Source organism: Trachurus trachurus (assembly GCF_905171665.1).
Source record: "Trachurus trachurus genome assembly, chromosome: 24".
In the NCBI taxonomy this organism is placed as follows: Eukaryota; Metazoa; Chordata; class Actinopteri; order Carangiformes; family Carangidae; genus Trachurus; species Trachurus trachurus.
Window position 1 is genome coordinate 12,382,981 of NC_139910.1, and position 27,359 is coordinate 12,410,339.

At 41.0% G+C, this 27,359-nt stretch overlaps 3 protein-coding genes across 5 annotated transcripts in view; 2 read left to right on the forward strand and 1 right to left on the reverse strand.

Moving 5' to 3' along the window:
- Nucleotides 1–27,359, forward strand: part of dusp10 (dual specificity phosphatase 10) — a 170,852-nt gene that overhangs the window by 99,033 nt on the left and 44,460 nt on the right. The window lies entirely within an intron of this gene.
- mia3 (MIA SH3 domain ER export factor 3) lies at nucleotides 152–19,412 on the reverse strand. 3 transcript variants are annotated; one of them, XM_084001025.1, is made up of 27 exons: nucleotides 19,192–19,412; nucleotides 17,857–17,990; nucleotides 17,683–17,769; nucleotides 15,449–17,549; nucleotides 13,879–14,202; nucleotides 13,366–13,496; nucleotides 9,419–9,550; nucleotides 9,108–9,129; nucleotides 8,509–8,597; nucleotides 8,334–8,411; nucleotides 8,032–8,142; nucleotides 7,875–7,946; nucleotides 7,679–7,783; nucleotides 7,329–7,451; nucleotides 7,123–7,210; nucleotides 6,929–6,981; nucleotides 6,728–6,818; nucleotides 6,456–6,594; nucleotides 6,177–6,339; nucleotides 6,051–6,086; nucleotides 5,877–5,944; nucleotides 5,597–5,682; nucleotides 4,594–4,707; nucleotides 3,971–4,033; nucleotides 3,841–3,887; nucleotides 1,883–2,288; nucleotides 152–959 (listed from the first exon to the last, which is right to left on the reverse strand). In XM_084001025.1, exons 1-27 carry the CDS (start codon nucleotides 19,310–19,312, stop codon nucleotides 703–705), a joined length of 5,241 nt encoding a protein of 1,746 aa, XP_083857151.1. In that variant the 5' UTR covers nucleotides 19,313–19,412; the 3' UTR covers nucleotides 152–702. The 3 variants fall into 3 exon arrangements, with proteins under 3 accessions (XP_083857151.1, XP_083857153.1, XP_083857152.1); XM_084001026.1 differs by lacking the exons at nucleotides 152–959; nucleotides 1,883–2,288 and adding an exon at nucleotides 2,964–3,761; XM_084001027.1 differs by lacking the exons at nucleotides 152–959; nucleotides 1,883–2,288; nucleotides 4,594–4,707 and adding an exon at nucleotides 2,963–3,761.
- Nucleotides 20,689–26,821, forward strand: taf1a (TATA box binding protein (TBP)-associated factor, RNA polymerase I, A). Its single transcript, XM_084000376.1, has 11 exons — nucleotides 20,689–20,865; nucleotides 21,261–21,437; nucleotides 21,716–21,882; nucleotides 22,159–22,272; nucleotides 22,378–22,576; nucleotides 22,810–22,931; nucleotides 23,814–23,972; nucleotides 24,197–24,263; nucleotides 24,504–24,627; nucleotides 24,727–24,878; nucleotides 25,779–26,821. The coding sequence occupies exons 2-11, from the start codon at nucleotides 21,302–21,304 to the stop codon at nucleotides 25,829–25,831; spliced, it is 1,293 nt and encodes a 430-aa protein (XP_083856502.1). The 5' UTR covers nucleotides 20,689–20,865; nucleotides 21,261–21,301; the 3' UTR covers nucleotides 25,832–26,821.

The window sequence follows — 27,359 nt, forward strand, 5'->3', positions numbered from 1 at the left end:
CAGTTTTTCGGGGGGGAAATAATCCTGTAAACAGCACAGATATAAAATGAGTGCCTCTATCTCAGTAACAGCACAGATGTATGCCTTATTTTTTTTTTCTTTAAACATCGTCTGAATGTGAACTGTGACGAGTTGATAACATAACACCAACAACTTTTACATTCTTTATTATTAAAAGTTCTACCAACATAGTAAAATAAGTTATACATCTGGCCATCATTGTACACATTTGCTTTAAAGTTCGTTCTAAAGCAACAGCTTTGGGAAAATTATGGTGTAGTTGAAATGCTAGAAGCTAAACTCTCTCTCTCGTTCTCCTTTTTCTCCCTTTTAAAATAATTTCCACAGGAAATGACATTAAAAACAATTTGCCCCTTAAAAATCACTGCTATGTTTTTTTTTTTTAAAAAGATCAACACAAATGAAAATAGTCTGGTATATAGTTATTGCACAATAAGCTGTTTAGAAAAGTGGTAACCCTTTCAAATTATATTGATTTCAGACACAAAATTATAGATGGTTTCATTTAAGGACCATGTTTTTTTTTTAATAAACATAATTGCATTTTTTTTTTTTTTAATTTTACAACTGAAAAATGAAAAATAACCATGACCTATGTTTGGACTGGATCTGGTTTTGTTAATGTGATGGGTTCGTAGGTTATGGGGTGTTCAAGTCCTCTGCCGTATATGGTTGGCGTTTTTAAGGCTTGGCCATCGCTGGCCTCGCTGAGTCCTGAGGGGCGTCCGGCTTCGCATGCGGGTCCTGCCCGGGGCCGCTGTGGCTGTGGAGGGCGCTGGGTGGAGCCTGACCATAAGGGTCCCCAGGATGATGTGCAGGATGTGGCGGTGGTAGCATGCCTGGGGGGAGGTCCATCGGGGGGCCTGTGTGGTCACGTGGTCCTGGGAAACGCATGTCAGGATGGAGGGGGGGACGCGGTCCCAGAGGCCCACGGACACCTGGACAGGACAAAACACACGGGGAAATATCAGAGACTACATTCAGAAATAATAATGATCCAATGATTCTTTCTTGAGTGTTGCTTTTGTGTTCTTCCATCTACTGGGTTTTAAAGGGATAGTTCAACATTTTGGCAAATTCGCCTATTGTCAGAATCGCTATAATCATGAAGTAGGTTCATTACTTTTAATTATCGGTGCATGTTGTTTTGAGATCCGCAGGGCAGAGACGCAAGCTGCTCAGCAAACACAATGGAGGTGACAGGTACAGTACAGGTCCCCTGTCTCTCATCAAACTCATCAAAAACACAATCCAACAACTCCAAAACGCTCTCGCAGAGAAGTTGTGACCTGCACGTTCACCACGCTATGAAATGAGTTGTTTTCGAGGCAAATGCAGCCAGAACTACATTCCAAACACGGATGCTGGGCGGAGTGACTTCAAAAGCGCAAGTACTTCTGAGTATTTGCTTCGTGTGTTGTTACATAATTATTTTTGGAGTTGTTGGATTGTGTATTTGATGAGTTTTGAGGGACAGGGGATCATACTGTGTTTGCTGAGCAGCTCGTGTCTCTGCTCTGCGGATCTCAAAACAACACGCACCGACAATTGAAGGTAACGAACCTACTCCTATGACTATAGGGATTATGGCAATGGGCCGATTTGCCAAAATGTTGAACTATTCCTTTAATAATAACCAAACTAAATATTTTACTAAACTAAAACCTTTTCTTCAATGATATCTATCTTGTTTTTGTTTTGTTATAACTGTGTTGAATTGTAAAAACATAATAAAAAGAACTTGATCCAAAAAAAAAAAAAAAAGTTACATAGCGAGTCACCGTCTGTACTGCTACAGTATTTCCACTTCTTATTTCTACTAGTGTCACGATACAGCATTTGTATTTACTGGTCAACACACCGTATGGAGGCATCGGTCCTAAGTGATGAGGTGGAGGGGGACGGAAATGTGGCGGTGGCGGACCCCGAGGATCGACAGCATGTCCCGGGCCGGGCCTGGGGTGGAACGCGTGTCCGTTGGTGGGTCGAGGTCCGAACTCTCCTCCCATCGGTCCAGGCAGAGGCATGCCTGGGTGTCCGTTGGCCGGCAGCGGGGGCCCGTGGAGCGGGGGAGGGAGGTTCGGAGGGAGGGGGCCGGGCGGGAGGTGGTAGGGGCCGGGCCGCGGCGGTCTGTAAGGTCCTGGCGGTGGCAGACGGCCGTGGGGAGGGAACGGCGGCTCGTGTGGCCCCGGGCCGGGCGGCGGCGGCCCCTGGTGCATGGGGCCGGGCGAGTCTCTGATGGGCGACGCCAGGAAGGATCCAGGTCCCTGAGAGAAACACAGGAAGATCTGAATGAACAAAAACTTTCACGTGCAGCTCTGGAAAAAATAAAGAGACCACTACTCCAAAATGTTCTTGATCTTCTCTACATGTATGGCAGCCATCGATTCCAGTGCCTATTGAACTCCAACACAAGCACACCTACAGCTGATCACCTGAACCAAATCATATTTAATGAGGAAGAAAGATTGGTAACACTTTACTTGAATAGGTATTCATAAGATTGACATAAAACTGTCATAACCATGACATAACCATCAATGAATACTTATGACAGCTGTCGTCAAGTGTCATTCGGTAAGTTATGTCACTTTTGATGCAAAGTTGACATTATTTGAGATGTCCTTGTTATGAGAACTTGACATAATTTTTTAAAGTTTGGCAATTAGGTCTGCTATGACAGTTTAAATTGTCTTTATGTCAAGTTGTCAGAACAAAAACATCTAAAAAAATGTCAACTTTGCATTAAAAGTGACATATCTTACCGAATGACACTTAATGACAGCTGTTATGTCATGGTTATGACAGTGTTATGTCAATCTTATGAATACCTATTCAAGTAAAGTGTTACCGAAAGATTATAAATAAAAAAAATAAAAAAACACTGCTGTGATTAAAAAATTGGGATTATTCCACCAATTTTGATTTCTGAACTCTTCCTAAGTTTAAAAAGTAGTGTTGTGTTGTTTTAAAATGAATATGAACTTGTTTTCTTTGCATTATACAAGGTCTGAAAACACCAGAATTTTTTTTGTTATTTTGACCTGTTGCCATTTTCTGCAAATAAACGCTCTAAATGACAATATTTTTATTTCCAATTTGGGAGAAATTGTGTCAGTAGGTTATAGAATGAAACAAAAGTGTTCATTTTACTTAAACACATACCTATGAATAGTAAAAACAGAGGAACGGATCATTTTGAAGCGGTCTCTTAATTTTTTCCAGAGCTGTGTGTGAGTGAAGCTTCGTCATGCGGTGAGACGTCCACAAACCACACAGTTTACTCCCAAAGTGCGTTTAAGCCAGGCTCAATCACTCGACCAGTAACCACACACCATGATTCTTTGAATGAAAAACAAACCCATTCTCACGAATATTTCACCTCTGACATGTATTTTGAAACACTGACAGACACAAATAAGACACATTTATGTCAAGCTCAGTGCTGATGAAAAGAATCAGTGCTTCCTGTAGCGCTGTGAGAACAGGTGAAACCACACGATCAGCCCAAACAGTTCAGTCAGTCCCAGTGAAGCAAAACGCCTTCAATCTCTTCCCAAATATAAATCCAGCTTTAGGGGAAGAGGAGGGGCGAGGCGGGCGGGGAGGGGGGGGCAGAGTGCTCATACACTTCACACCGAGCACCTGGGCTGGACAGCCTCTATACTCACTGCCTCTGGACTCTCTGTGGAGGCCTCAGCCTGAGGCTCTGCTTTATTCTCTGGATCTACTGCCTCAGTCTGTTTTAGAGCAACAGTATTAACAAAGGACACGTAGATGGGATGATGTTTTATGTATATGACTCTGATCAGAACTTACAGATGTGTCCATGTTGGCGGGTGATGAGCTGCGGGGCCCCATCATGTCTGAAAGAAGAAAAGAAAAGCTTTGTTTACAACAACTTAAAAACTATGATGAAGCTTTGGAGAGAGACAGAGAGGAGACGTACCCATCCCAGGGATGTGTTTGTTTTCAGGGTAACGGCCGTGAGACTCTGATGGAGGTCGAGGACCTGAGGGGAGACGAAATGCAGAATGAAAAACTCTCAGGACTTTGTCTCTAGCACGTTTCCAGGGAGGACACAGAAAAGAAAGCGCAAACAAAGCATGGCGAGGTCTGTGCTCCATGAAGAAGACGGGAGGAGGAACAAAGCTTCTGGATGAGTTTAAAGACCCTGAAAACCTGCTTTAAAATGTTATTCTTGAATGATAAACAACAACTGAAATATATATAAATATATATTCTTAAATTCAGTTAAGCTGCTTTATCAGGGCTTCGGGGAAACGAAGCTGAGCAAATGTTTTCAGGGTCTTTGAAGATGCAAAATGATGAATCTCATTTCAACAGCAAAACAAGAAATATCTTCATCGAAAGGAAATCTCTGAATGGTTCAAACTAAAAAGACGCTGGAAACAAAGACAAAGAAAAGGAAGAAGTGAAGGTGGAAAAGCTGAAAGGAACAAAGTCGGGAGTGAAAAACAAGAAGGATCAAAGGACTAGAGGTCGAAGAAGAGGGATGAAGTCCAACTGTGGTGAAAATTAAAGAGGGTGAAGTAATCCACGGGGACTCACCATACTGTTCAATTCTTCGCCCCACAGGGGCAGAGGGGGGGCGTCTGGGACCCTCTATCATTAGTGGGGGGGACGGTGCACCCCCACTCACAGGGGAGGGCCCATATGAATCACCTGTTATAATCAAACCATCCGTTTACTCAGGGAGAAGAAACAGCTGGCAACACATCACAAAGTAGAGATCCTCACGACACAGACAAAAACACCCACAACTAAATCCGACCAAATGAATCCATTTCGTTTCACTTAAAGGGTTAGTTCAACATTTTGGTAGATTGGACCATTGCCATAATCCCTATAGTCATAGCAGTAGGTTCGTTACCTTTAATTGTTGGTGCAAGCTATTTTTAGAACGGCGGAGCAGAGCCGTGAGCTGTTCAGAGCTACGCTACGGAGGCTCATGGGATTTCTTGGTTTCATCAAACTCATCAAATACACAATCCAACAACTCACTCTGGCGGACAAGTTGTGACCTGCACATTCACCACGCTGAGATAATAACGGAAAGTTACGAGACCGAGTTGTTTTCAGGTAAATTCATGCAAAACCGCTGATGTGCGGTCCTATCGGTGCAGTTTTTCGGGAAGCAGTCTCTGTATTTGCCTGGAAAACAACGTAACGTTCTGTTATTATCTCTTAGCGTGGTGAATGTGCAGGTCACAACTTGTCCACCAGAGCGTTTTGGAGTTGTTGGATTGTGTATTTGATGAGTTTGATGAGTGAAACCAAGAAATCCCATTAGCCTCTGTAGTGTAGCCCTGAGCAGCTCACGGCTCTGCTCCGCCGTTCTAAAATCAGCTTGCACCGACAATTAAAGGTAACGAGCCTACTGCTATGACTATAGGGATTACGGCAATGGGCCAATTTGCCCAAAATGTTGAACTATCCCGTTAAAGACAAAAAATGAAAACAAAAAAGAAAACAGCATCGTGTTGCCTGAAGCTCTGCAGGATGAGAACCGTCCATACAGGAAACACAGCAGCCACAGTGTGAGGTTGTTTACCTTGGCGAGGGCCTGCAGGTTGTCCAGAGTTCGGTCTGAAGAGAGGAGCGCGGCGCTCGTTCAGCTGCGAGGTCAGAACAGCCAGCCTGAAGGGGGCGGGAAAACAAACAACTCATGGGTTAGATGAAAATACCAGGCGACCACGACATCATCAAAAAAAAAAAAAGCCAAAGATATTCAGTTTGCAATCATATCAAACAGAGGAAAATAAGAAACCCTGACATGAGGAGATGAGACGTGTTAGTTCAGCTGCAATGAAACCAAATCTTCCATCACTTACTTTTCACGGAGCTTTGACGATTCAAGCTTCTCCTGATTCAGAGCTCTTTCTGCATTACGAGCGTTCACCTTCAGACGAAACAGACAATTCATTATTCGTGGTCATGCTTTATTTAATATCCACTGTCTGGTATCTTTCAAGTGTGAGTAAACTGTGTAATTCAGTGCAACATACCCAGTTTGAGTGAGTTTTGTTTTCCTGTTCTTTTATCTAAAAAAAGAAAGAAACAAAAGTCAAGGTTCAGGTTTCATCAAAGGACTTTTCTGTTCTAACTATTTTCTAAAGCTCATGAGAGTTTACCTGCTCCTTGTAGACCTCCTCCGTCTTCTTCATCTGATCCTCCATCTCATTAATGCGTTGTCTTAAGACTTTAACCTGCTCCTCGGCCTCTGTAGCTTTTCCTCCCACCTCTGTCAGCATACTCTCTTTGCTGCGTCGCTCCAGCTCCTCCTTGGTTAATCTCCTGTGAAGCCGCGCAAAGACACTCACAGGGTTTAGAAACATCTTCATCTCCTTTTTTCAAAAAGACACATGCTTTCATTCACGAGATGTCGAGGTGGATTTAATTTTTTAACTCACTGCTGAAGAGCGTTTTCTTTCTGTTGGTACATTTCAACCATGATCTCATTCTTCTGCTGGAGGATCTTGAACTGGTTTTCAACGTGGCTCTTCTCACTTTTCATGGTTGCAATTGAATGCTCCAGCTCCTGGTGTTGTTCTTTTTCCAAAAAAAACACAAACAAACAGCATGTTAAATGAGAGTCGAATTAAAACGTTACACATTCATGCAGCTTTTTGCCTTAAAAAATAAAATAAAAACTTCAAATGAAAAAGAAACACCACCAACGCACCCTCCAGAGTCTTTCTCGTCTTCTCCTCATTCAGTAGTTTAGACATGAAGCGATCTCGCTCTTCCTCAACTACTGCCAAAGTGGTCTGGACCTGGGAATAAATAATACACACGACAGCTTAACACTTAGGAGCGGTGGTAATAACATCTGTCTGCCGGGCGGTGACTACGGTGAGGTTTGATCAATGCGTCGACATCTTACCCTGGAGACATCCATCATCTGTTTAATCCTGTTCTTTATGGCTGTCTTCTTATCTGTACGACACAGAGAGACCATTAAACACTTGGTGTTCTGAGCGCAGGCACTTCACAGACAGCTGATTCTGTTTCTAAGTGAATTATACTTATACTTATATATTCTTTTTTTTTTTAAACTAGTGTCAGAGCTGAACTTACCAGGTGCTATTTCACCATTGGCTAAAAGTTTGGTGTCGCCTTTTTGTATATCGCAAGCATCCAAGTCTGCCAGAAGATCAGACAGCACCTGCAAAGGAAACATTTTTGTGTGGATTGAGCTGATAAATTCATGCGAGTTAAGATCTGATATAAACCAAGAAAAGCTGTTAACAGTTGTAAAGTAAATTCTTGAATCACAGACTGACCTCCACGTTGTGATCTTTGAGCACCACAGAGTCCTCCAGCTCTTTCTGGGCCTTTTGATAACTTTTAATCTGTTCACTCAGATCCTTGTGTTTGTCCTCCCAGCCTTTGATATTGACTTTGAGCTGAAAGAATTCACAAAATCAGAACAGTTCCTCAGAAAAACAGTTTAATTCACCCAGTTTAATTCACCATTAAGGCATTTATTTGACTCTGATTTTATTCAAACATAAAATATAAGAAAAAGCCTTAAGTTTAAACACTTACATTAATTGTATAGTTATTTACCATATCAATCAAATGAACAGGTTTCACTGATATAATTTTAAAAAAAGCATGCACGACATCTCACCTTTTTGTTCTCTTCTTTTAGTGCTGTGTACTCTTTCTCCAGACATTTGTGCTGAACACTTCGGGCATCTTCACGAATCTTTGCCTCATCCAAGAGAACTGTAGCCTGTGGAAAACAAAAAAACAGCTTATTAGACACAATGAGAACAAAAGCTTGTAATGATCCTAAAGAGTCTTGAGAGTATCAGGGTTTGTACCTTTGCGTGTGCTTCCTGAACCTTTTTTCTGCTGAGCTGCAGCTTCTCGTTTGATTTCTCCAATTTCTCAATCTGTTAAAAAACAACATAAAACAACATGAAGCTCAGAAGATGGTTGAAGTAATAACAGGCAGGGAAAGACAAGTTTCACATTTACCCTGGTTTCATATGCTGCAGAGTTTGCCCGCTCGTCTTCAAGTAGTTTTAGGTATGTGCTCTTTTCCTCAGCTATCCGATCGTTTCGTGACTGAGCCTCCAAAACCTTGCTCTGCAAACAGGTAGAAATACAAACTTCACTTGCAGTCCACAACAAATCAGAGGTTTGGACTTTAGCTACTGTCTGAAACACATCATCCATAAGACACAGCCAGTGGATGCACTTCCTCATTCTAAAGATTATTTCAAAATCAAAACCACTCAGCACAAGCAAACACACATCCTCAGTTCCTTAGCACTTACCTCCAGGTCTTGGATCTTTTTCTTTGAAGAACTAACTGTTTCCTTTGACTGCTTTTGATTTTCTTTTAGCTTCTCAGTCTTAAAGGAAAGGCAGACGAAAAAAGGGAATAAGTTCCAGGCGTGACAACTTTAACGTAGCTAAGAGATATTCAAGCACATTTTTCTTGTCACTCACCTGCTTCTGAAGTTCAGACATCCTTGTGAGAGTGTCGTTCTTTTCTTTTTTGAGCGCCTCGATTTGCTCTGCAAGCTTCTTTTCATCCACTTTTTCCACAAAGGTGCAAAAAAAAAGAGAAAAAAAAACATTAGTTCGATGTTACACATCTATATTTTGTGTATTTAAAGGGACAACGAGGAGTTTTGGAAAAGCGAAGCGTTTTCACACTACATTTATGAGCCTCCGCGCGCACCGTAAAATTCTTTTGACCGGCGCAAGACGGACTCATGTTTTCATTCATCAAGAATTAAAGTCAGAGGTTCAAAGAGGTTCACATACCGTCGTAGTTCCGACCATAAACGGCGATTCAGCTGCGTTATTCTCATGACTCGTTGCGAAACCGAAAGTAAAAAACGCTGGTCGGCTCGACCAGCATCTCCGCCACCACTAATAATAACAAAATAACGATAGAGACAGAACGATATATTTATCGAAAATGGGCCCATTAACAAGTGTGGGTAGCGGAGATTCATCCACATTAACGTGAGACTTTTTTATAACCGAATAGAAACTCCTCGTTGTCCCTTTAATGTGGAAAACAGTAAGTAAAAGCTTACCCAGATATTCTCTTTTCTTTACCTGAAAAGATTTAGAAACACAATAATTAAACATCTGCTTATCAGTGGCGACTGTACTATCAATATCAACATGCACATGTAGTGGACTAATGTTTTAATATTGTACAAGTTATTCAGATAAGGAAAATATAAAATTATGCCAGTCCAAAAGGTAGTGAAATTCAGGGGGGAAAACTAATGAAACCAAATAAAATAATCTACTACAACTAATGTTGAAGTGTTTTTCCTTCAGATTTATTCATAACACATAATTTAGAAACAGATGAGAGCAACAATATTGAAAGACTTACTGCCAAAACAGTCTTCCAGAAGAAAAGGGTGAAGGTCAAGACTCCCACAAAAGCAGTGATGACAACTGCTTCCCATGGACAGCCATACAAGGTTTCCCCGGGCTTCCACTCTTCTGGTAGGAGGGAAATCATCTGAAATTGCAGAAACACAACCAAATTAAGACAAAATATTCAAAGGAAAGAAAAAGCTGGATGAAAAATAGTTGCACATCAAAAAGCACTTATTAACCAAGATCAAATGTTTGTGACAATACTTAGGATGAATACAGAAGCAAGCAAGAATATAGTTCCCTCCTGTTCTGATAAGGGAAGTGTCAAACTTTTGACTGGCACTCTATGGTAAGTTTTATCTAAAATAAAAGACTGCAGCAACTCAGACTCAAACCGATTGGCAATATTTACATGTGCCCCTCGACTGATAAGTGTATTCATTAACCGAAATCCTTTTGAGTGACCTGTTACTCTGTTCACACTATTGAGAAGAAAGGCTATCAAGATATCAGGGCATTACCATAAAGTAAACACTAGGACAAGCAGTGGACACAGAAAAGCAAAATGTTGCCATGCCACAACTACAAATGTTGAAATCTAGGTTTTCATGCAACCACCCGAGGGGAACATCAGCACAGAAGTTGCAATACGTATCAGCTCTTTCACAAGTTTCCTGCCTCTGCCACGCTCATTACTACACCAAAAATACTAAAGGGTTGCAGTTGCAGTGTTTCAGCGGGGCAGGAAACAAGTTTCTGCACCTGCAACCTCCAAAATCACACACTAACAACTTTGACAACAACTCAGCTCTGGTCTATTTCAAGCTAGATTTAATCAGCGTATTAAAATCACCAGCTCAGACCATGATTTTACCACTGGTGACGGTTTTGAGTTGCCGTCCAGTCTTGATCTGAGTGTGTCCTGCTCCAACCACAGAGGAACCTTTGACCTGAGCATGTGGCAGTAACTTCAGACAAGGAACAAACACACACTCTGTGGCTCTAATAACGACACAAGCGGGGTAACAAATAAATTAATACACCACCACCAGCACCACATAGCCTGTAGGGATTAACATGCTCTCTTTTGGCCTTTTCAGTGAGCTGCAATTCAAAAGTCTATTTGTTCAGTAAAGCACTGCTCACAGGCAGGACTGAGAGCAAAGCAATATGGGAGGCTTTCACATTACAATTCACTCTAAAAACAAAGTATAAAAGCATTAAAGTATTAGATGAACCTGTCTAACAATCGATCCATACTTTGCGTGCCAACCATATGCTTATTAACACGTCAGCAGGTAATGCTAGCATGATAAATCCTTGACATGGGGTTGTCAGATAAGCTCGCTTTTCTTTTTTCCTCTCTCTCTCCACTTTACTTACATGCTGCAGCTCCTTTAGGAAAAACACGTAAACATGCTCCGGCTCCATTACAGGTCTAGTGACAGTCTCACTCTCCATGACGGTGTGTGATGAAAACAAAAACAAAAACGGAACTAGCACCTTGAAACGTGAAGCTAAAAGCTAAATGTTGACAGATTACTACGAGCTAACTTACTAGCGTGCTAGCTCGTTAGCTTCCCACCGTTAAACCAGCCGTTAGCCGCGGTGTCTGGTTGGTAAAATATAACTTAAATAAAAGAAACAAACACCGACAGCGTTTGACAGCGGAAGCAGGTGGTAGAAATGACTTGGCAACAACAAGCTGTTAGTCGTAATCACAGATGAGCCGTCGATTTCCATTCAGTGCCAAATCAAAAGGGGGGAAAAACCCAAAACAACCAAGACGACAACTACAACAAAAAACGGTGGGAAAGGCTTAATATTATCTGAAATCCCCCGGTCTCTATGTGTTGTTGTTAAATAATAATCATCTGCCTTCTTCCATGCCGCCGGGGTAATAATAATAAGGCCAGTCGGTTGTGGTAGTGAGTGCTGTAGCAGCGGCCAGCTCAGCTCAGCAGCACCGGCTGGTTGAACTTCAGCCGACAGTCAACAAGGCAGGAGGGGGAGGGGCGTCCGGCCGTGTGGCGTTCATGTGACCTCGGAAATAGGAAGTTTCTCCCACACAGAGAAATTCAATTTAGTTTCTGTTCTTTCTGTTCTTTTACAGTCTATATGTTCTGTACATGCTGAAACTGTGACCCATTTGTTTTGGCTCTGCCCTATTGTGCAAAAACTACCGAGTGATATTTGTAATTTTGTTGCTATCAATGTTGATGGTGATTTTATTTTGTTTTGGAGGAATGTTCTGTTTGGGCTCCCTGACCTGAAAAAAAAAACCAAGGAAAAAGCTAACATAACTTTTATTATCAACCTTATTATTTGAATGGCAAAATGTAATATTCAAAATGTAAGTTCATTAAAAAAAACCTTCCTTTACTGCTTTTAACGGTGAGCTCAAGCAATACATAACCTCCATCAAATTTTCAAACAACCAGAAAGCGATTAAGACTATCAATGTATGTGAAAACTTGAATTTTTTTTTTGTAAACTTATAAATTCCCCCTGGCGTATAATATAAATGTGCTTTATTAATTGCATTTTACCATGAAAAACTGTTTTTGTATTGTGAAACAAAGTTTTGAATACAATTCAATTTAGTACTTCAGTTTATCTCAAATCTCTTCTCTCATGAAGATGTCATCAAAGATAATTTTTTTTTTAAATCTATTTTTACTTTCTAAAATCGACTCCTAGGTTTTACATGTTTCATAACAAATTTCTCATTTTCATAAAAGCCCTCAATCTTATGAAAAAGATGATTATTGATAAATATGATTTACAGAAGAAGTAAGCCCTAGCCTTTGTTTTATTTATTGTATGACTTTATGATGCACATACATCCTCAGGAGGACAACACTGGGTGACATCCAGTGTTAAAGGTGTACAGAAAAGAAAACTGAATTTAAGCCCACTCTGGGTCATAAAATTAGTGTAATAACTCATCTATCAGACGATGAAGGCCAAACTTTGTGCAAAATTCTATTTTTAAGTAAATCCGGGATGAAAATGTGTATTTTTTTTCGCATTGGATAATGCAGGCGCAGGGATTATACGTCAGCCTGTACACGATTCACCAGCCACTGATATTGGATCCGTAATCCGTCATTCAAAGTCTGAGACACGCACACACACACGGAGCTCGGGCTCGCCCCAAGCTTTGAATATCCCGCCCGCTCGATAACGACCAATCAAATTCGTTTTCCTTACTCGGGTAAACTCGTGTTGCAGCTCGTGACAACTCGGCGCGACAAACAGGACAAATGGCCATTTCTGTACACCTTTAAAGAAGCACATCTGAGGCCAATGGGGTAATATTTTTTGATTCATTTCCGCTGATGATTTCTATTTTAAAAATAATATTTGAGAAAATTAATTCTCAAACATACTGATTATTACACCACCAAACATATTTTTGGAAATTGTCACAGTACATCTATCGTATGAGAGTCTTTGGTTAGAGAAGCAACTAGTAGGTTACATTTATTCATATATCACACCCAAAATATGAAAATATGCAGGACATTAGGGCATACTCCTACAGCAATTTGTCCTAAGAATCTGAAGCACATTTTTGTTTTTGTTGATTTTTTCTTAGCTAGTTAGCATATGAAGATTAAGCAGGTGATATTTAGGGTAATGATCTGTAATGACCTATTTCTGTATCCTATTGTTGTGGCCATGACATCAAGTGATAAGTAATATTGCAGCAGAGCAGAGACAAACTGCTACAAAGTAATGACTGCACAAATATCATCTGAATTTATTAAATTATTCTGATATTTTTACTAAATAATTGTGTCATGTTTCCTGGCCCTGTTGTAGTCTACTTGTAGCCTGGTGTTTGGGAACCACTCGCTAACGTTGCACTTGCGGTCACTGAGTAATGAAAGTCGATGAAGCTAATGTACACATTATACAGTGTGAAGCGAAGCTGACAATCCTGTAACTTACCACAGTGGCCCACTCTGACATCTTAGTGTTGATGATAGAAAGGATGCAGCCCATGTAAACAATTCCAGCTGAGAATAATCCCACTTCCTCTTCGTGAATTTCAGACACGGACTCCAATGGGTCCAAAGATCCTGGAGAAACGGAAATGACCCATTACTCAGTTGGACAATGAGTCATTTGAAAGTACATTAGGAGGGCTAAGTCTTGTGATTACTAAAAAAATCTCCCAAAACTGGGTAAAGAAAAGATACAATACAACCAAACAAGACTCATGGCTTTAACACAATAAAACCTCACAGTTTAACCTGCTAACATCAGAAACAACCCTAAATGTGATATATTTTACTGTAGTACATGTCCAACGTGCTCAATATAGGTTTACACCATTGTGCCAGAATGAAGGAGGAGTCTTGAATTGAAATGTCTGATTGAAGTCTCAAGTTTGGCAAAAGCAAATGATTCCTCATCTTAAAAATAAATAAATTCTTCATTTGTTCTATCTACATTACCAACCTGAAGACGAGTGCTCCACTTCGACACCGAGGCCCATGTCTAAAGGATTCTCCAGAGTGGCTTGTGGGACCTTCTGCATCTCATCTGATGTGCTGAAGCCTGGCTGATTGTCTTTGTTTTTGTTAAAGTGCCCGCCGTCCTCCTCCATGCTGACTTCTGGTCCAGTGTGCATATTGTCCAAAACGATCTGCTCCTTTTCAGTCTCTGCGGGCCTCTCCTCGTGATCCGTTACTGTGGCATTGTCTTCACCGTCAGGCTCGGAGACAGTGCCAGCTTTGTGTTCAATGTGAGGCATTTTTTCCTCAATTTTCAATTCATTTTCATCTAGAGAGAAAACATCGGAAAACACATCAAGTTGTTACTGAGGGTAGAAGTTTTAGAGGCACATTATTAACATCCTGGATCCAAAGGAATTTATTTGTGAAAGGAGAATTAGAGGTGTGTCCTTGTTTACGTTCACACCTAAGGATTACAGTGACAACAGGTGTGGTCTATTGAACAATGAAACACAAGGCAAACAGTAGTAGATCCTGAACAATCACCTGTAGCTAAACTACTCTAAATTTAACCTGTAAGTTCATGGCACACAACATCAACATCAACATTCAGGGATGTACTGATCTGACTTCATCACTCCTGACACCAATCCACACATCTGTAATTACAGACACGTTGAAGAAAGTTGTCTTTCAGTGTGTAAAGTAGGCCACGTTCACGCTGTCTTATGTGGTTCCAATTACAAGTGCAGGTCAGATGACAGGCAAAGCAGACTGAGGATAGAGTTCTGTCAAATAGCTGAAGCAGCACACTAGATACCAAACTAATACTCCACATGTTCAGGTATGCAGACTGAGCATGAAAAATCGCACACTGAACAAGCAGGACCAACGAGACTTCTAAAGTCAAAGAGGATGGGGTATCAAATAGCCGGTGCAATCATCTTCTCCGACTTGTACAGCCCGACATGTGTATCTTTGTGGTTCCGGCGAGAGGCTGCAATTCAGCGCTGGCAGGGAAGTGAAATTCAATCACAAATGGTCACTGAGGACACGTTCTGCTGCCAGGTGTGAACTGCAATCCCTCTTAACTGGACGAGGACACAATCTGAAACAAGATACTGCTGTGAACAGGACGTGATAGGTCACATCAGAGCTACGCCTGCGACACAAAAGGCTAAACCTACCTGGATATAAAATACCTCTTGGTTAAAGGTTTATTTTGTTTGTTTTCTTATCATTACTATGTTTCATCATTCTTAATATTTTGAAACAGAGAATAATATTGGTGTTGAAGTAAGCCAATGTAATTGTAACAACAGAGAGGGGCAGGTACTATACGTTTTCTTCATCCTGCTCCTTTTCATTCATGGTGAAAATGTGTACATCATGTAAATATGTGCAACCATGTGAGAATGTATACCATGAATGAAATAAATCAAAATGAAATGAAAGAGTCATGTTAATTGTTGACATAGAATGTGCCTGGGTAAATAACTCAGTCCTACAGTTTTTATCTGTACCAGTGACCAAATACTGAATCATATTGATGAAATAATAAAATCCAAACCTACCCTGTTGAATATTTGACGCCTCCTCTGTTGCTAACGGTGCGCTGTCACTGACTGTTGAATACTTCTGACGCAGGCTGAATGCCAGCTCCTGGAAGTCGTCCAGTATTTCAGTCTCCTCATCCAAACTATTTGCATCCGTGTGCTGATTATAATCATGTTTTGGGTTAAGACTATCCAGCATCTTCTCGATCTCGTCCAAGATAGTGTTTTCAGAGGCTTCCAGGATGGCCTCCAGTGCATTCTCAATGTCTTGCGTAGTGCCTTCTTGTGACAGACGGGTGCCGTGCAACTCCGCGTCCAGATCGGCGAACATGGCCTCCACCTTGAAGAGATTGCCGAGACCCAGGAGCCTCTGTATCCGCTCCATGCTTGCCTCTGTGAAGTGTTCTCGCAGCAGGGTCAGTCTCATCACGCTATCGCTGTATTCTGGCTCACGAGGAGACGCAGTGGGCAAACTTTCAGTCACAGGTGAAGATTTGTCAACATCTGCGTTATCTGACTGAGAGGACAGAAGCGCATTTTCGTCTTCAAGTAATTCTTCTTTCTCTACAACATTAACTTTCTCAGGCTCTGCATCTTTCTCTTCTTCCCTTTCTTCTGTATGTGGTTCCTCATGAGGCTCTGGTTCCTCAACAGACGAATCTTGTCGACTGATATTCTCAAAATCTCTCACTAAATGGTCATGGGTCTGATTAGGCGAGCTGTCATCTACTTTCTTCTCATCATCTTGTACACCTAAATCCCTAAATTGCTTCTCCTCAGTGGGCAGGTCTTGATGTTTTTCAGTTTCAATATTGTCTACTTCCCGATCGGTCACTGTCTTATTTTCTTCTAACACAACATCCACATCCTTTCTCTGCTCTATCGCAATGTCACTGTGCTGTATAAATGCACTATCATCATTTAATGCTGAGTCTTTGGACACCTTGTGGCCCTCCTCTTCCTGGTGCTCCATGGGTTCATCTGTTGTTTTATATGATGAGTTTTCATAAGTGTCCTCTTGTAGTACCAGATCATCTGTCTTTGGACTTGCCTCTGTTCGATGGTGTCTCTGTAGTGTATCTTCTTTAGGTTTTGATGTTTCATTCCAAGTTTCCTCAGGTCTGATCGCTCCCTCACTCTCATCATCGCGTTGAAATAAAAGTCTCTCAGAATCACTGTTAGTTTGTTCTTTATTATCTGTTTGTGCAGAGCTGGAATCGGGAGAATCTTGAAGAACATGACCTATGTTTTCTGGCTCTTTTAGTGGTTCTTCTACATAATCCTCATCATCATCGTCATCCTCCTCATCATCTGAATCCAAAATTTCCGCCGTCTTCTCCCCACCGGTTACGACTGAAAAAACTGCATCTCCGATTGATGTCCACATGTTCTTCTCCTCTGTAGCCTGTGGTTGATCTTCCTGAGCTGCTGGAGGAGCTTCCTGTTGCTGGAGGGAATCAGATGATGGCGAGTCCTCGGCTTCTTTAGAGAAAGAGAGCAGCGGCGTTTCTTCTGTAACCTCGATGTTGTCTTCAAGGGGAATCTCCTCATCTTCGTTTTCCTCCTCTTCATATGGCGTAACACTCCTGGTGATGTCTTCATCGGTGGTCACTGCATCAAAAGTTGATCCAAGGGTAGTTTTCAACTCAGGGATCTGCACTCCTTCAGAAATTGACACTGGTTCATTTTCTGCAGCAAACTCATCCATGGGCTCAGAGTCCCCCTCAGATTCAGTGGGTGTTTCTTTGGTTTCACTTATTGCTGGTTCATCGTTTTCAACAGACCCTACTGTGTTTTTCTGCTCAATGTCTTCAGCTGTTTCGGTGACATCAGGTACGGCCGCTGTATCGGGCTCTACTTCTTCTGAATAAGGCAGTTCAGCTGTCGTGTCAGGCTCAAGTAAAGAGGCACTTTCATCATCTGGGACTTCATTGAGATCCTCTGAGTAATCTTGATGCTCGGTTTGTCTTTCACCATCAGCGTCCTCTGCCACTGGTATTTCATCAGATGTTTCCTTATTTTCACTGTCACCCTCCTCTGCTGAAGCACCCAAGAGTATATCTACGTCATAATTGTCAAATTTATCAAATCCAGTGTCAAAACAGACAAAATCTGTTTCCTGTAAGGAAGACAATAAATAAAATAATTATTGTAAAAAAATATATAAATGTATAAATATTGTTACGTGAAATAGTTTGAGAGCTCTATTGCATCTTTTCATGTCAGATTAACTCAGCAAGATATTTTCATACCTCTGCTCGAATTTCAAGCTCTTTATCTGTATAATGGTGGTTAACTGCAAGAAGATCCTTTGGAAAATAGCCAAAGTGACTTCCAACCTATGGATGAAAACAAAAAGAGATGAGACGTGTTGAAGATATGCCAACCCAGATGTTACATAGAGGTGAAAAGGTACTTATACTTACACTTCCAGCCCACAGGTCAGACCTTTGACCCCCCAGTTTGTAATACACATAGACAGTTTCTGATGTCTTAAATGACAGGAACCGACAATCTGGTCCTGAGAAATCTTTCACTGCTTTTCCCCGACAAAGAAGCACTGAGGAGGACAAAAGAAAAGTCAAGAATTAGAATCATTTCTGTCAGTGTTTTTACAACTTCCCTCTCTATGTAACTGTTGGGTTAAACCCCAAATTTTCAGTCCTGTCTTTAGTCCAAGGTTTTGGTTTACACATTCACTTCAACATTTTTCTATACAGAAAAATGACCTCAAACAGGAGTAACTGGCTGTGTTGCTTTGTCTGGTGTGTTTACTGTATGTGCCTCACCTTAGTTTCTTTATGACTCAAACCTAATATTCCTTGATGTAATAACACCAACAAGGCGTGATAATGTCTTATCAGATAAAACAGCTCTGTAGGTCGTAGAGTAAACACTTTGGTGGCATTTTCTGCGTTTGTTGTTTCTTATAGCTCTCAGTAAGTTCCTCTTTTTAATGACTCTGCGAAGATAGTCGTAAAATGGTCTTAACTGGAGTTGATAATGTCTTATCAGTTAAAACAGCTCTGAGGGTGGTAGTAAACACTTTGATGACATTTTATGGGCATAACAACGTGGGACTGATGTTGGTTTAAATCGTATACAAACTAAAATGAAGAAAAAAAACCTGTGTTTACAATTGATGTTTCTTATAACTCTCTGTAAATTCGTCTTTTTGATGACTTTGCTAAAGCTAGTAATAACAGAGTCTTATCTACTCCTAAAAACAACCCGTTGTAAACAAAAAGACCCAATTTTTTTTTAAATAAAGCAAAGCTAATGTGGCTAACAACAGAGCTACCACAGGCTTGTATGTTGTTAGCTGCTCTATTGTTAACTATTGTGTGTTTTTTTGCTGAAGCCGGCCGGTTGCTATGCTAATTAGCTGCTAACGTTAGCAGCTAGCATCCAGGCCCGAGCTGCCAGGCAACCGGCCAACACACAGCTGCGTCTGCACGGATAACCTTCCCAAGCTACCGACTTTTAATGTTAACATATTATAGGCTCGGCTTGGTTTTTTTTTTAAACCATCGGCACACACACACTGTACGCACACACACATGGCTACACACACAGCATCACTGTGTCATCCAGCTCACAAATATCGACTGGCAACAGGTCAAGAGATAAGCCGCAGTTTACAGCTAGCAGCGCCTGTATCGGGATGGATGGAGTGGAGGAGGGGGAGAGAGAGGGAGAGCTGCATCCTTGAAGTCCCTGATAGTTACAACAACAAGCCGTAATAAAAAAAAAAAACTTACTGCTGCACTCTGGGTCCGCGCATCTTTTAAGGTCGGAAAACCTTTTCTCCAAGGCTGCCGTGGAAATAAAATTGAATAAAAGTAATAAAAAGCCTTGTCGGTAAAAGACTTTTGCTGCCATGCTGGCAGTTTTTGTTGACGGTCTTCCTCCTCTCGACTCGGCTGCTGGAGCATGAGCACTAGTGCCGTGGAGCTGCTGGAGGAGCCGACACGTCAGCACCACATCCAGATCCGGCTGTAGGGTGGGTGTAGGCGCTGCTGCTGCTGCTGCTGCTGGAGGATTTTTTTTCTTTTTCTTTTTTTCTTCCCTTTACAGGATGTAGCAGCTGGGTTTGGTTGGGATTAGGCTGCTTCAGGTGACAGTCGGGGGGGAACAGAAGAACAAACGTGTGATATTGATACTGCACAAAGTAGCGAGCCTCATCATTTAGTAAATTCAGCTTCCTCTGTGATCAGAAGCAGAATCACATGTATTTGCCACGTATGTGCAGATGTATACAAGGAATTTGACTCCGGTTTATTATCATCACTCGCTTGTACACACACACACACACACACACACATATAAAAGGACATACAATGAGGACAGCAATAACACAATACAACAGATAACACAAGTAGCCTACAATATAAATAAGTAAAGTGGCCGGTGGATTAATGTCCTGCAGTCCTCATCTCCTTTACAGAGATTCCCCATTTGATAGATCCTAGAAAGCTAGAGAAATTGTTGATGAAATAATAATACAACACATAAATAAATCTAATTAGTAACTGTAATGAATGATGAATTAGCACTTTGCCAGAAAATTTGTGTTAATGCCATTATGCAATTATCCCTGCTCCAGATAAGATGCCATGTAATTGATTGAAGACATATAAACAGATGTTATCTTGAAACCTGATTGAAACTGGTTTGTCAACAGCAGTTAAACCTTAGGTGTGTATGTCCTTCTTTTTTCTTGTTTACTGCATTTTGCATAATGTTAATTTATATAATTATATAGTTTTCTGAATACACTGCACTGTTGGTGTTTGACACTTTTGCACTGTATAATCAAATTTATAACTTATGCTACTAAAACACAACAAATAAACACAAAAAGGCATGGGATAAACATTAGGAAAACACTGAGGTATTTTTCCCCCCTCAAAAATGTTAAAGAGTTGTGCCTTGTGTTCAATAAAGTTGGTTGAGTTGACAGTTTAGACAGGATAATATCACTTATATAGCACACATATAGAAACAACAGAGGTTGTGAAACGATTCAAGAGTTATGAAAATCCTTGGCGTGACTGGCTGAGCTCTAAATCCATAGGATCTACTTAGGATGAAATGAAAAACTACCTTTTTTCTGCGAAAGATCAATAAAGTTATTTATTAAAAAAAAAAACAACAGTACCGCTTCTTTGCCCCGCCTTTTCCGGGTGCGTCAACCAATAAGCATGCAGCTTTTCACTCCACTTCCGCATCCACCAAACAGAAATAATCGAGAAACATGTGAGTTGTGTGAAACATGCCACCCTCGCTTATAAGTCAAATTAATCTTCTCTTTCTCACACATTTTTTTTGTAAGAAGGACACAGTGTGTAAATAGCTTCTGCCCACCGGACTCTACACTTAACATCTGGCTAACTGGCTAGAAAAAACATCTGTGTACCGTTACTGCTCAGAAGGTAGGAACCAAGTTTATTAGCTTATATCTACTCTTTTAAATTTAAATTATCTTAGTATCTATATCTATGACAATCAATATGTTCAGTTAGGATACGTTTTTTTGTTTTGTTATTTAACTAATAAGCTAACAAAAAACACATTTGGTATCACTAAAGAATTACCTAATTGTACTGGCAGCAGTCTGTTCGTGTGTTTACTATTACACCTTAATTAAATTGCAGTTATACATTTACAACTGTCATGGTCAGGTCTGGGTGTAGTATTTGAGATAAATAGATACATTGATGAGTTACAGGTTTTTCAGGGAACTGGTGTGAGCAGTTGAAGAAAGTATAGAGACTTTAGATTTTTTTTGTTTTTCTCTGTGTAAGAAGTGAACTTTTTTGTTCTGCAGGAAGGTCACCATACACCAAACATCAAACTACTGTGCTGACTATGGATGACTTGGAAAACGAGCTGGGGCGTCCTGAAAATGTAGAGGTTTACGACAACTCTTCAGACAGCTCTACAGATAACGCTATGAAAGGACAGAAGAAAAAAAAGCTACCTCTGGTTAAACGCCTGTGTGTGAGTAAGTTGTGCATTAGGCTCCTATACAGTATATGCTGTGCTACACCCATAAACTGTCTGGGCAGATATTTAATCCATTGTGAATGTCCTATGCACTTATGACGGCTGGTACAGAAAGAATAATCATATGTCAGAAACATTTTAAGATTGAATATCAAAAAATCAATCACTCAATCAATAAAGCAATGCAAATCCAGTATCAGTCAAGCTATTATGGATCATAATATGAATGGAAAATGCATAATGTCATCAAATAATAACTTTATTTATTATCTGCAGAGACACAATATGAAACTGGGTTTCACGAGAGCACCAGGATCTGTTTGGAGCACATTAGAGAAGCCATGCTACATCACCGGTGGCAAGAGGCAGCAGAACATATGGCTTATTACCCCCAAATTCTAGAGGACGCACATCAAAGGCCGTCACCGCAGCACAATAAAGAGGTAGGTTTGTTTATGTAGTTTATTTTGTGGCATTGTATCTAGATTCTAGATACAACACACATATCACCTCACATAATTGTACACTATAGCCCCGACTGTGAGGTCTCTGTTCCTAAAGAGAAAGCTTCAGTCTTTTAAACTGATTCAGCCAAAACACATTCACGAAATACATTTTCAGACTTTTTTTTTTCCTTATTAAAGATCCAGTCATTTATAGAGTTTATAGTGAATGCAAGTTTGATTCCCACATCCTTGATATTGACTCTCTCTTTCTAGCTTATTTGGAAACTCAGCACTGAGATCCTTCACCATCACCCCAACTCAAAGCTGGACGATTACAACATGATCTATGAACGAATGAAACACTCAGGATTTAAAAATTACCTGATGGTACGTTGTCTGACAGACATGAATGCACAGCGCACAGTTTGCTGATTTCCTTTCTTACATTTTTAACATTTGAAAAACCCTGTTCGTTTGCACTTTTTTTTTTAGATCAGTCTGGAGCATTCCTTCCACCTGCTGCTACACGGTCACATTGAAGAAGCAAAGCATCAACTGACTGTCGCAGAAAGCTGGAGGTGTGGGAAGGAGTCAGCAGCTCAGGCTCAGAGGACTAAACTGATCCAGGCCTACAGGAGCCTGCTGGATTATATCATCTGGTGTGACAAAAAGTTCACACGCTCCAGTGCTGGTAAGGCGATGTACAACTCAACACCCCAAAGCATCTATTATTCACTTGGATCAGTTACGCTGCTGCAATTTCAGCTCTTGTGTGATGTTACACTGCCACCTACAGAGCAGACCCAGTAACTGCACTTGAATATTATGCTCTGAAAAATGTATTCAAAGGCCCCTCTGTATTATTCAGTATGTCAGATACAAACTGCTGCTCTGGTGTGTGTGATGTTTGGCTGCATGTTTCAGGCCAACCGGACACTGGTGACGATCAAGAGTTGCGTAACTACTTCAAACAAGCCTCTGTGAATCTTGAAGAGATTTTGAAAAGTCCTGGTGTCTGGGATCCCTTCATACTCAGCTACGTTGAGGTAAGCATTGGTGCCCACCCGCCACATTTAATAACATAAATACGTATATATTTAAAGGGATAGTTCAACATTTTGGCAAATTGGCCCATTGCCATAATCCCTATAGTCTTAGGAGTAGGTTCGTTACATTTATTTGTCGGTGCAAGCTATTTTTAGAACGGTGGAGCAGAGCCGTGAGCTGCTCAGAGCTACGCTACGGAGGCTCATGGGATTTCTTGGTTTCCCTCATCAAACTCATCAAATACGCAATCCAACAACTCTAAAACACTCTGGTGGACAAGTTGTGACCTGCACATTCACCACGTTATGACGAGATAATAACGGAAAACTGCTTGCCAAAAAACTGCCCCTGACAGGAACGCACGTCAGCTCCGACAACTCATGTTCCATTACCAAGAAATCCCATGAGCCTCTGTAGCGTAACGCTGAGCAGCTCGCAGCTCTGCTCCGCCGTTCTAAAAATAGCTTGCACCGACAATTAAAGGTAACGAACCTACTCCTTTTTTTTTTTTTTTATGTTTTGTCTTTATGTAAAGCACATTGAGTTGCCTTGTTATGAAATGCGCTATATAAATTAAGATGCCTTGCCTTGCCTGGCCTAAAACGGGATTATGGCAATGGGCCAATTTGCCAAAATGTTGAAATATCCCTTTAATAACATGATATTGAACTAAATAGAGTCTTTTTTCATACTACACATCATGTCTTTTAGTTTTGGACAGGAACATTTACAGATGGCACAAAAACGATGTCGAGATTTCAATAGCCGTACATTTTGATATTATCTGTCTCAGTGTCATGTCCTCAAGACGCTACCTTTTTGTGTTTCATGTTTTCAAGTGTATTTATCAACCCTTATCTAACCTTTTTTTTACCCTGCAGATGCTGGAGTTCTACGAGATGGACGAAGAGGCTTTGAAAGTCCTGAGCGACTACGCCTATGACAGCAGTTTTCCACCCAACCCCAACGCGCATGTCTATCTCTACCAGTACTTAAAGCGGCACAAGAGTCCGCAGAAGAAACTGATGACAGTGTTGAAGGTGCAGATTAAAACACTGTGACTTGTAAAGTATTGAAGTATTGCTTTGTTTGGTATCTAAGGTGAAAACTAGAGCACCTTAATCAATGTAATACTTTTACTTTTGAAGAAAGATATGAAATCATTGTTACTGCATAAGCTGCAACCATAACTAGAATTTATCCCTGATTGTTATTAGATTTAAGATAAGCACAGTTACTAAACCTTATCTGTCTTATGCTGCAGGGCCTCCAGGTTTCTGTCCCAAGCCACGAGTTAATGTTGGAGTACAGCTCCCTCCTGCTTCAGTCAGGTAAAAGCACATTTGAACTAAATACTAACCAACGAAACAGAGAATTGAAAGAAAGTTCATCAAATTTATCTTGAGGAAAGATCAATTTAGTCTTAATTGACCAAACCATGACTTTAGTACAGTATTTCTCTCTTTTGGAAACATCAAAAATTCATTTTATTGTCTCCTTGAAACATATAATCTGTTGTAACAGACACGTCTCCCAGTAACTGATGTGTTTTTGTTGTTTTTTTCACCCAGAGAAAAAAAGTGATCATGAAAAAGCTTTAGGAGTCGTCCTAGAGATGCTGGACTTCGCCTGCTGGAGGAGCAATCTGGACGTGTGGAAGTGTTTAAAGACCATTGTCCAGAAACTGCAGTTAAAGTATGCTCTATTTTTGATTCAACTTTCAACAGGTTGTAGTTTTTGCTGTTGTGTTTGCTGTTGACACCTTTGGTCTGCGTTTTTGTGTATGAAAAATAGAGAAGACTGGAGAACGGTTGTCCGTGATCGAATGTCTGGAAGAAAAGACTTTTGGCCTGCACTGCACTTCACCAGGTTTCACGCCAGTAAAGACTCAGAGAACCCAGAGCTGATGGAGGTGAAGGCGTCGCTGACCAAAGTCCTCTGTCCCGGTAAGTCCGTTTACATTTTATACAATCATCTCTGATGTGAAACAGTCAGTCACTAGGTTGAAAAAGCAAAATATCAAAACTCTCTAGTTCTATTTTCTTAAACGTGAATCTGATCAAATCTAATAATTTTGGGTCGCTGCCGGTTCAACATAACAAGTTGTCCGTATAAATGTTGTGATAATTTTCAGTATTTTACAACATTTTATCGACCAGTTAACAGAGAAAATGATCAGCAGATTAATTTATAATGAAAGTAATTGTTTCAGCCCTAATTACCATCATGACAGAACATTTCACTGTCATTGCTGAGAGTGAGAGTAAACTTGACATGGAAATGCACTTGTAATTGTTAAGGCAACATTAAGTCTGTTGTACCTTACAGGAAAGTTTTAAGTAGAATGTAATAAGGCTGGGCTATTTATTGAAAAATAACCAAAAACGACATTTAGAGCCTCTAACCTCTAAGCCTCAGAATTGGGGCAGAGGCACACTAGCTAATGTGTCCTTTTTTTGTTTATACTTTCCTCTCCTTCAGCCCTCATGCTCTAACTACACACTGTAACCGTTCATTAATTGTAATTGAGGCAAAAAGTTCTATTAATTTAGATTTTTGCCATAATCGCCCAGCCCTAGTATGTTAATAGAAAACAGGTTGTTCACCTTCTGTCCATCCATCAGCTCTGCTACTCATCTGTGCCGGGTCACTGGAGCCTGGACCCAATCCCAGCTGACATATTAAGTTGTTTGCTGCATAGAAACATTAGCAAATATTTCACCAGCGATGTGTGCGACATGTGTTTTACGATTTAGAAGAAATGAGTGTAGTTGTTTTTTCTTCATCGTACTGCACTGAAACAGTCTGTAGTTGTTTACAGTTCTTCGATGTCCTTCTTCTTTCAGACCTGAATCTGAAGTACAGTGCTTCGGGGTCGGCCCTTGATAAGGAGACATGAGAGAAAAACATCTGTCTTCATGACTCACAATCGAGGAACAGCGCTGAGATGCTGCCAGGAGAAAACAGGAAGAAACGCTGGAAAAGGCGTCTTTGATAAAGAGCAGGACTCATTCATTAATGCACTTTTTTACATAAAGTTTATGTCAGCAGCATTTTTCTTTCTTTTTCCCAAGGTCAAAAAATTAACTTCTGTTTTTCTGTTCTTTAGTCCTTTATGTTTTTGGTTAATTGTGCCATTCATGGAAGCCTGAGCTTGGTCGTCCACCGTGTGGCGCTGTTCTTCTGTGTATGTGCAGCGACTGTCTGGAGGGTATGACCACCTCATCCTGACAGAAACTGAGCGTGGCTCTGAATCAGTGTTCATGGTGCTTTCATGGTCTCTGTAAACATTTTAATGAGAGCACGGTCTCGTTCCAGCCTCAGCCGACCTTTGACCGCCACATGGAGGGATTTTAAGGTCATTAGTGTGTGTCTACATACAAACACAAACACACATATACACACACAGCCTGAGGATTTTTCTCTCTGTCAGCTCTATTGTCAACAGTCCACTCAGACCTTTCAGCAGCAGAGGTTCGAGTCAATGGGAACCGGCCATTGACAGGTGGTCACTGCTAATAGCTTTCAAATACATGTGATTTCCCTTGAATGTGAGCGCTGCCTCCTGCTTCTAACCACTGACTTGTTGGCAGCTTGAATAGGTGCTGCTGTTTTCTACAGAAACAGAAAAACGTGCAACATGCAGTGTCTTTTTTCGGTAAAGAGGCTCATGATGTTCGATGTCATCTATTCAAAGAGGAGAAAATGTTTGCACTAAGAACGTTTGTAACGGCGTGACGGGATCCTTTGGCCTTCAAACGCTGTGTTTACTCTCCCGAGTCCCTTTGCACCAAACCATGAAATAAAGTCTTGCATCCAGCAGCACGCCAATTTAATAAGTGAAAGTGTTTGTAATGATTCTGTTTCGGCTCGCTACAGTGTTGGTTGGCCATGCGGCAGCTCACTCAGCCGTACTGTATGTGTATGTGTGTCTGTGTGTGAGTGTGTGTGTGTGTGTGTGTGTGTTGCTTTGCAGTCATTACATAAACCAAAGCCCACAGCGCTCGCCCGACCACAGGAGCAGCTGCAGAAGGGATCTGGGAATACATAACACATGTCGTTTGAAAATTCAAAAAGTCAGGGAGCGGTGGAGAGGATCGAGTCAGGGGCCGGTCACCGCGCTGGACAGTGTCCTGGTCGTGACCTTTTTAAGATTTTTTTTTTTTTCTGAGGTTTTGTCAGGTGGTGGTGGTGGTGGGGTGAATTGTTTAAATCACCTGCACAGATGTTCACAGTTGAGGCGGTCACTGCGCTGTCCTTCTGATCATGAAGTGGCTCTGTAGAGAGTTCGGTTTCCTCCTCAAAGGCACTTTGACAAGATGAGATAAGATTTAAAAGTTTGATTCTCTGCATCTCTTTTCCCCAACTCTGAAAGCAACGAGGGCTTGGCTCGTTTTAGGATTTAATTTCTCCCTGACTGGAGCAGA

Excerpts from the sequence above, each read along its gene's own strand:
- mia3 (XM_084001025.1), bottom strand. The coding sequence starts at position 19,312 with ATGGCAGCAAAAGTCTTTTACCGACAAGGCTTTTTATTACTTTTATTC. Across the intron at positions 14,203-15,448 it reads GGCGTCAAATATTCAACAGG|ATGAAAATGAATTGAAAATT; the intron begins GTAGGTTTGGAT and ends TTTTCTCTCTAG. Across the intron at positions 5,945-6,050 it reads ACAAAACTCACTCAAACTGG|GTGAACGCTCGTAATGCAGA; the intron begins GTATGTTGCACT and ends TTTCGTCTGAAG.
- taf1a (XM_084000376.1), top strand. The coding sequence starts at position 21,302 with ATGGATGACTTGGAAAACGAGCTGGGGCGTCCTGAAAATGTAGAGGTT. Across the intron at positions 21,883-22,158 it reads CACCGCAGCACAATAAAGAG|CTTATTTGGAAACTCAGCAC; the intron begins GTAGGTTTGTTT and ends CTCTCTTTCTAG. Across the intron at positions 24,628-24,726 it reads GTCCAGAAACTGCAGTTAAA|AGAAGACTGGAGAACGGTTG; the intron begins GTATGCTCTATT and ends TATGAAAAATAG.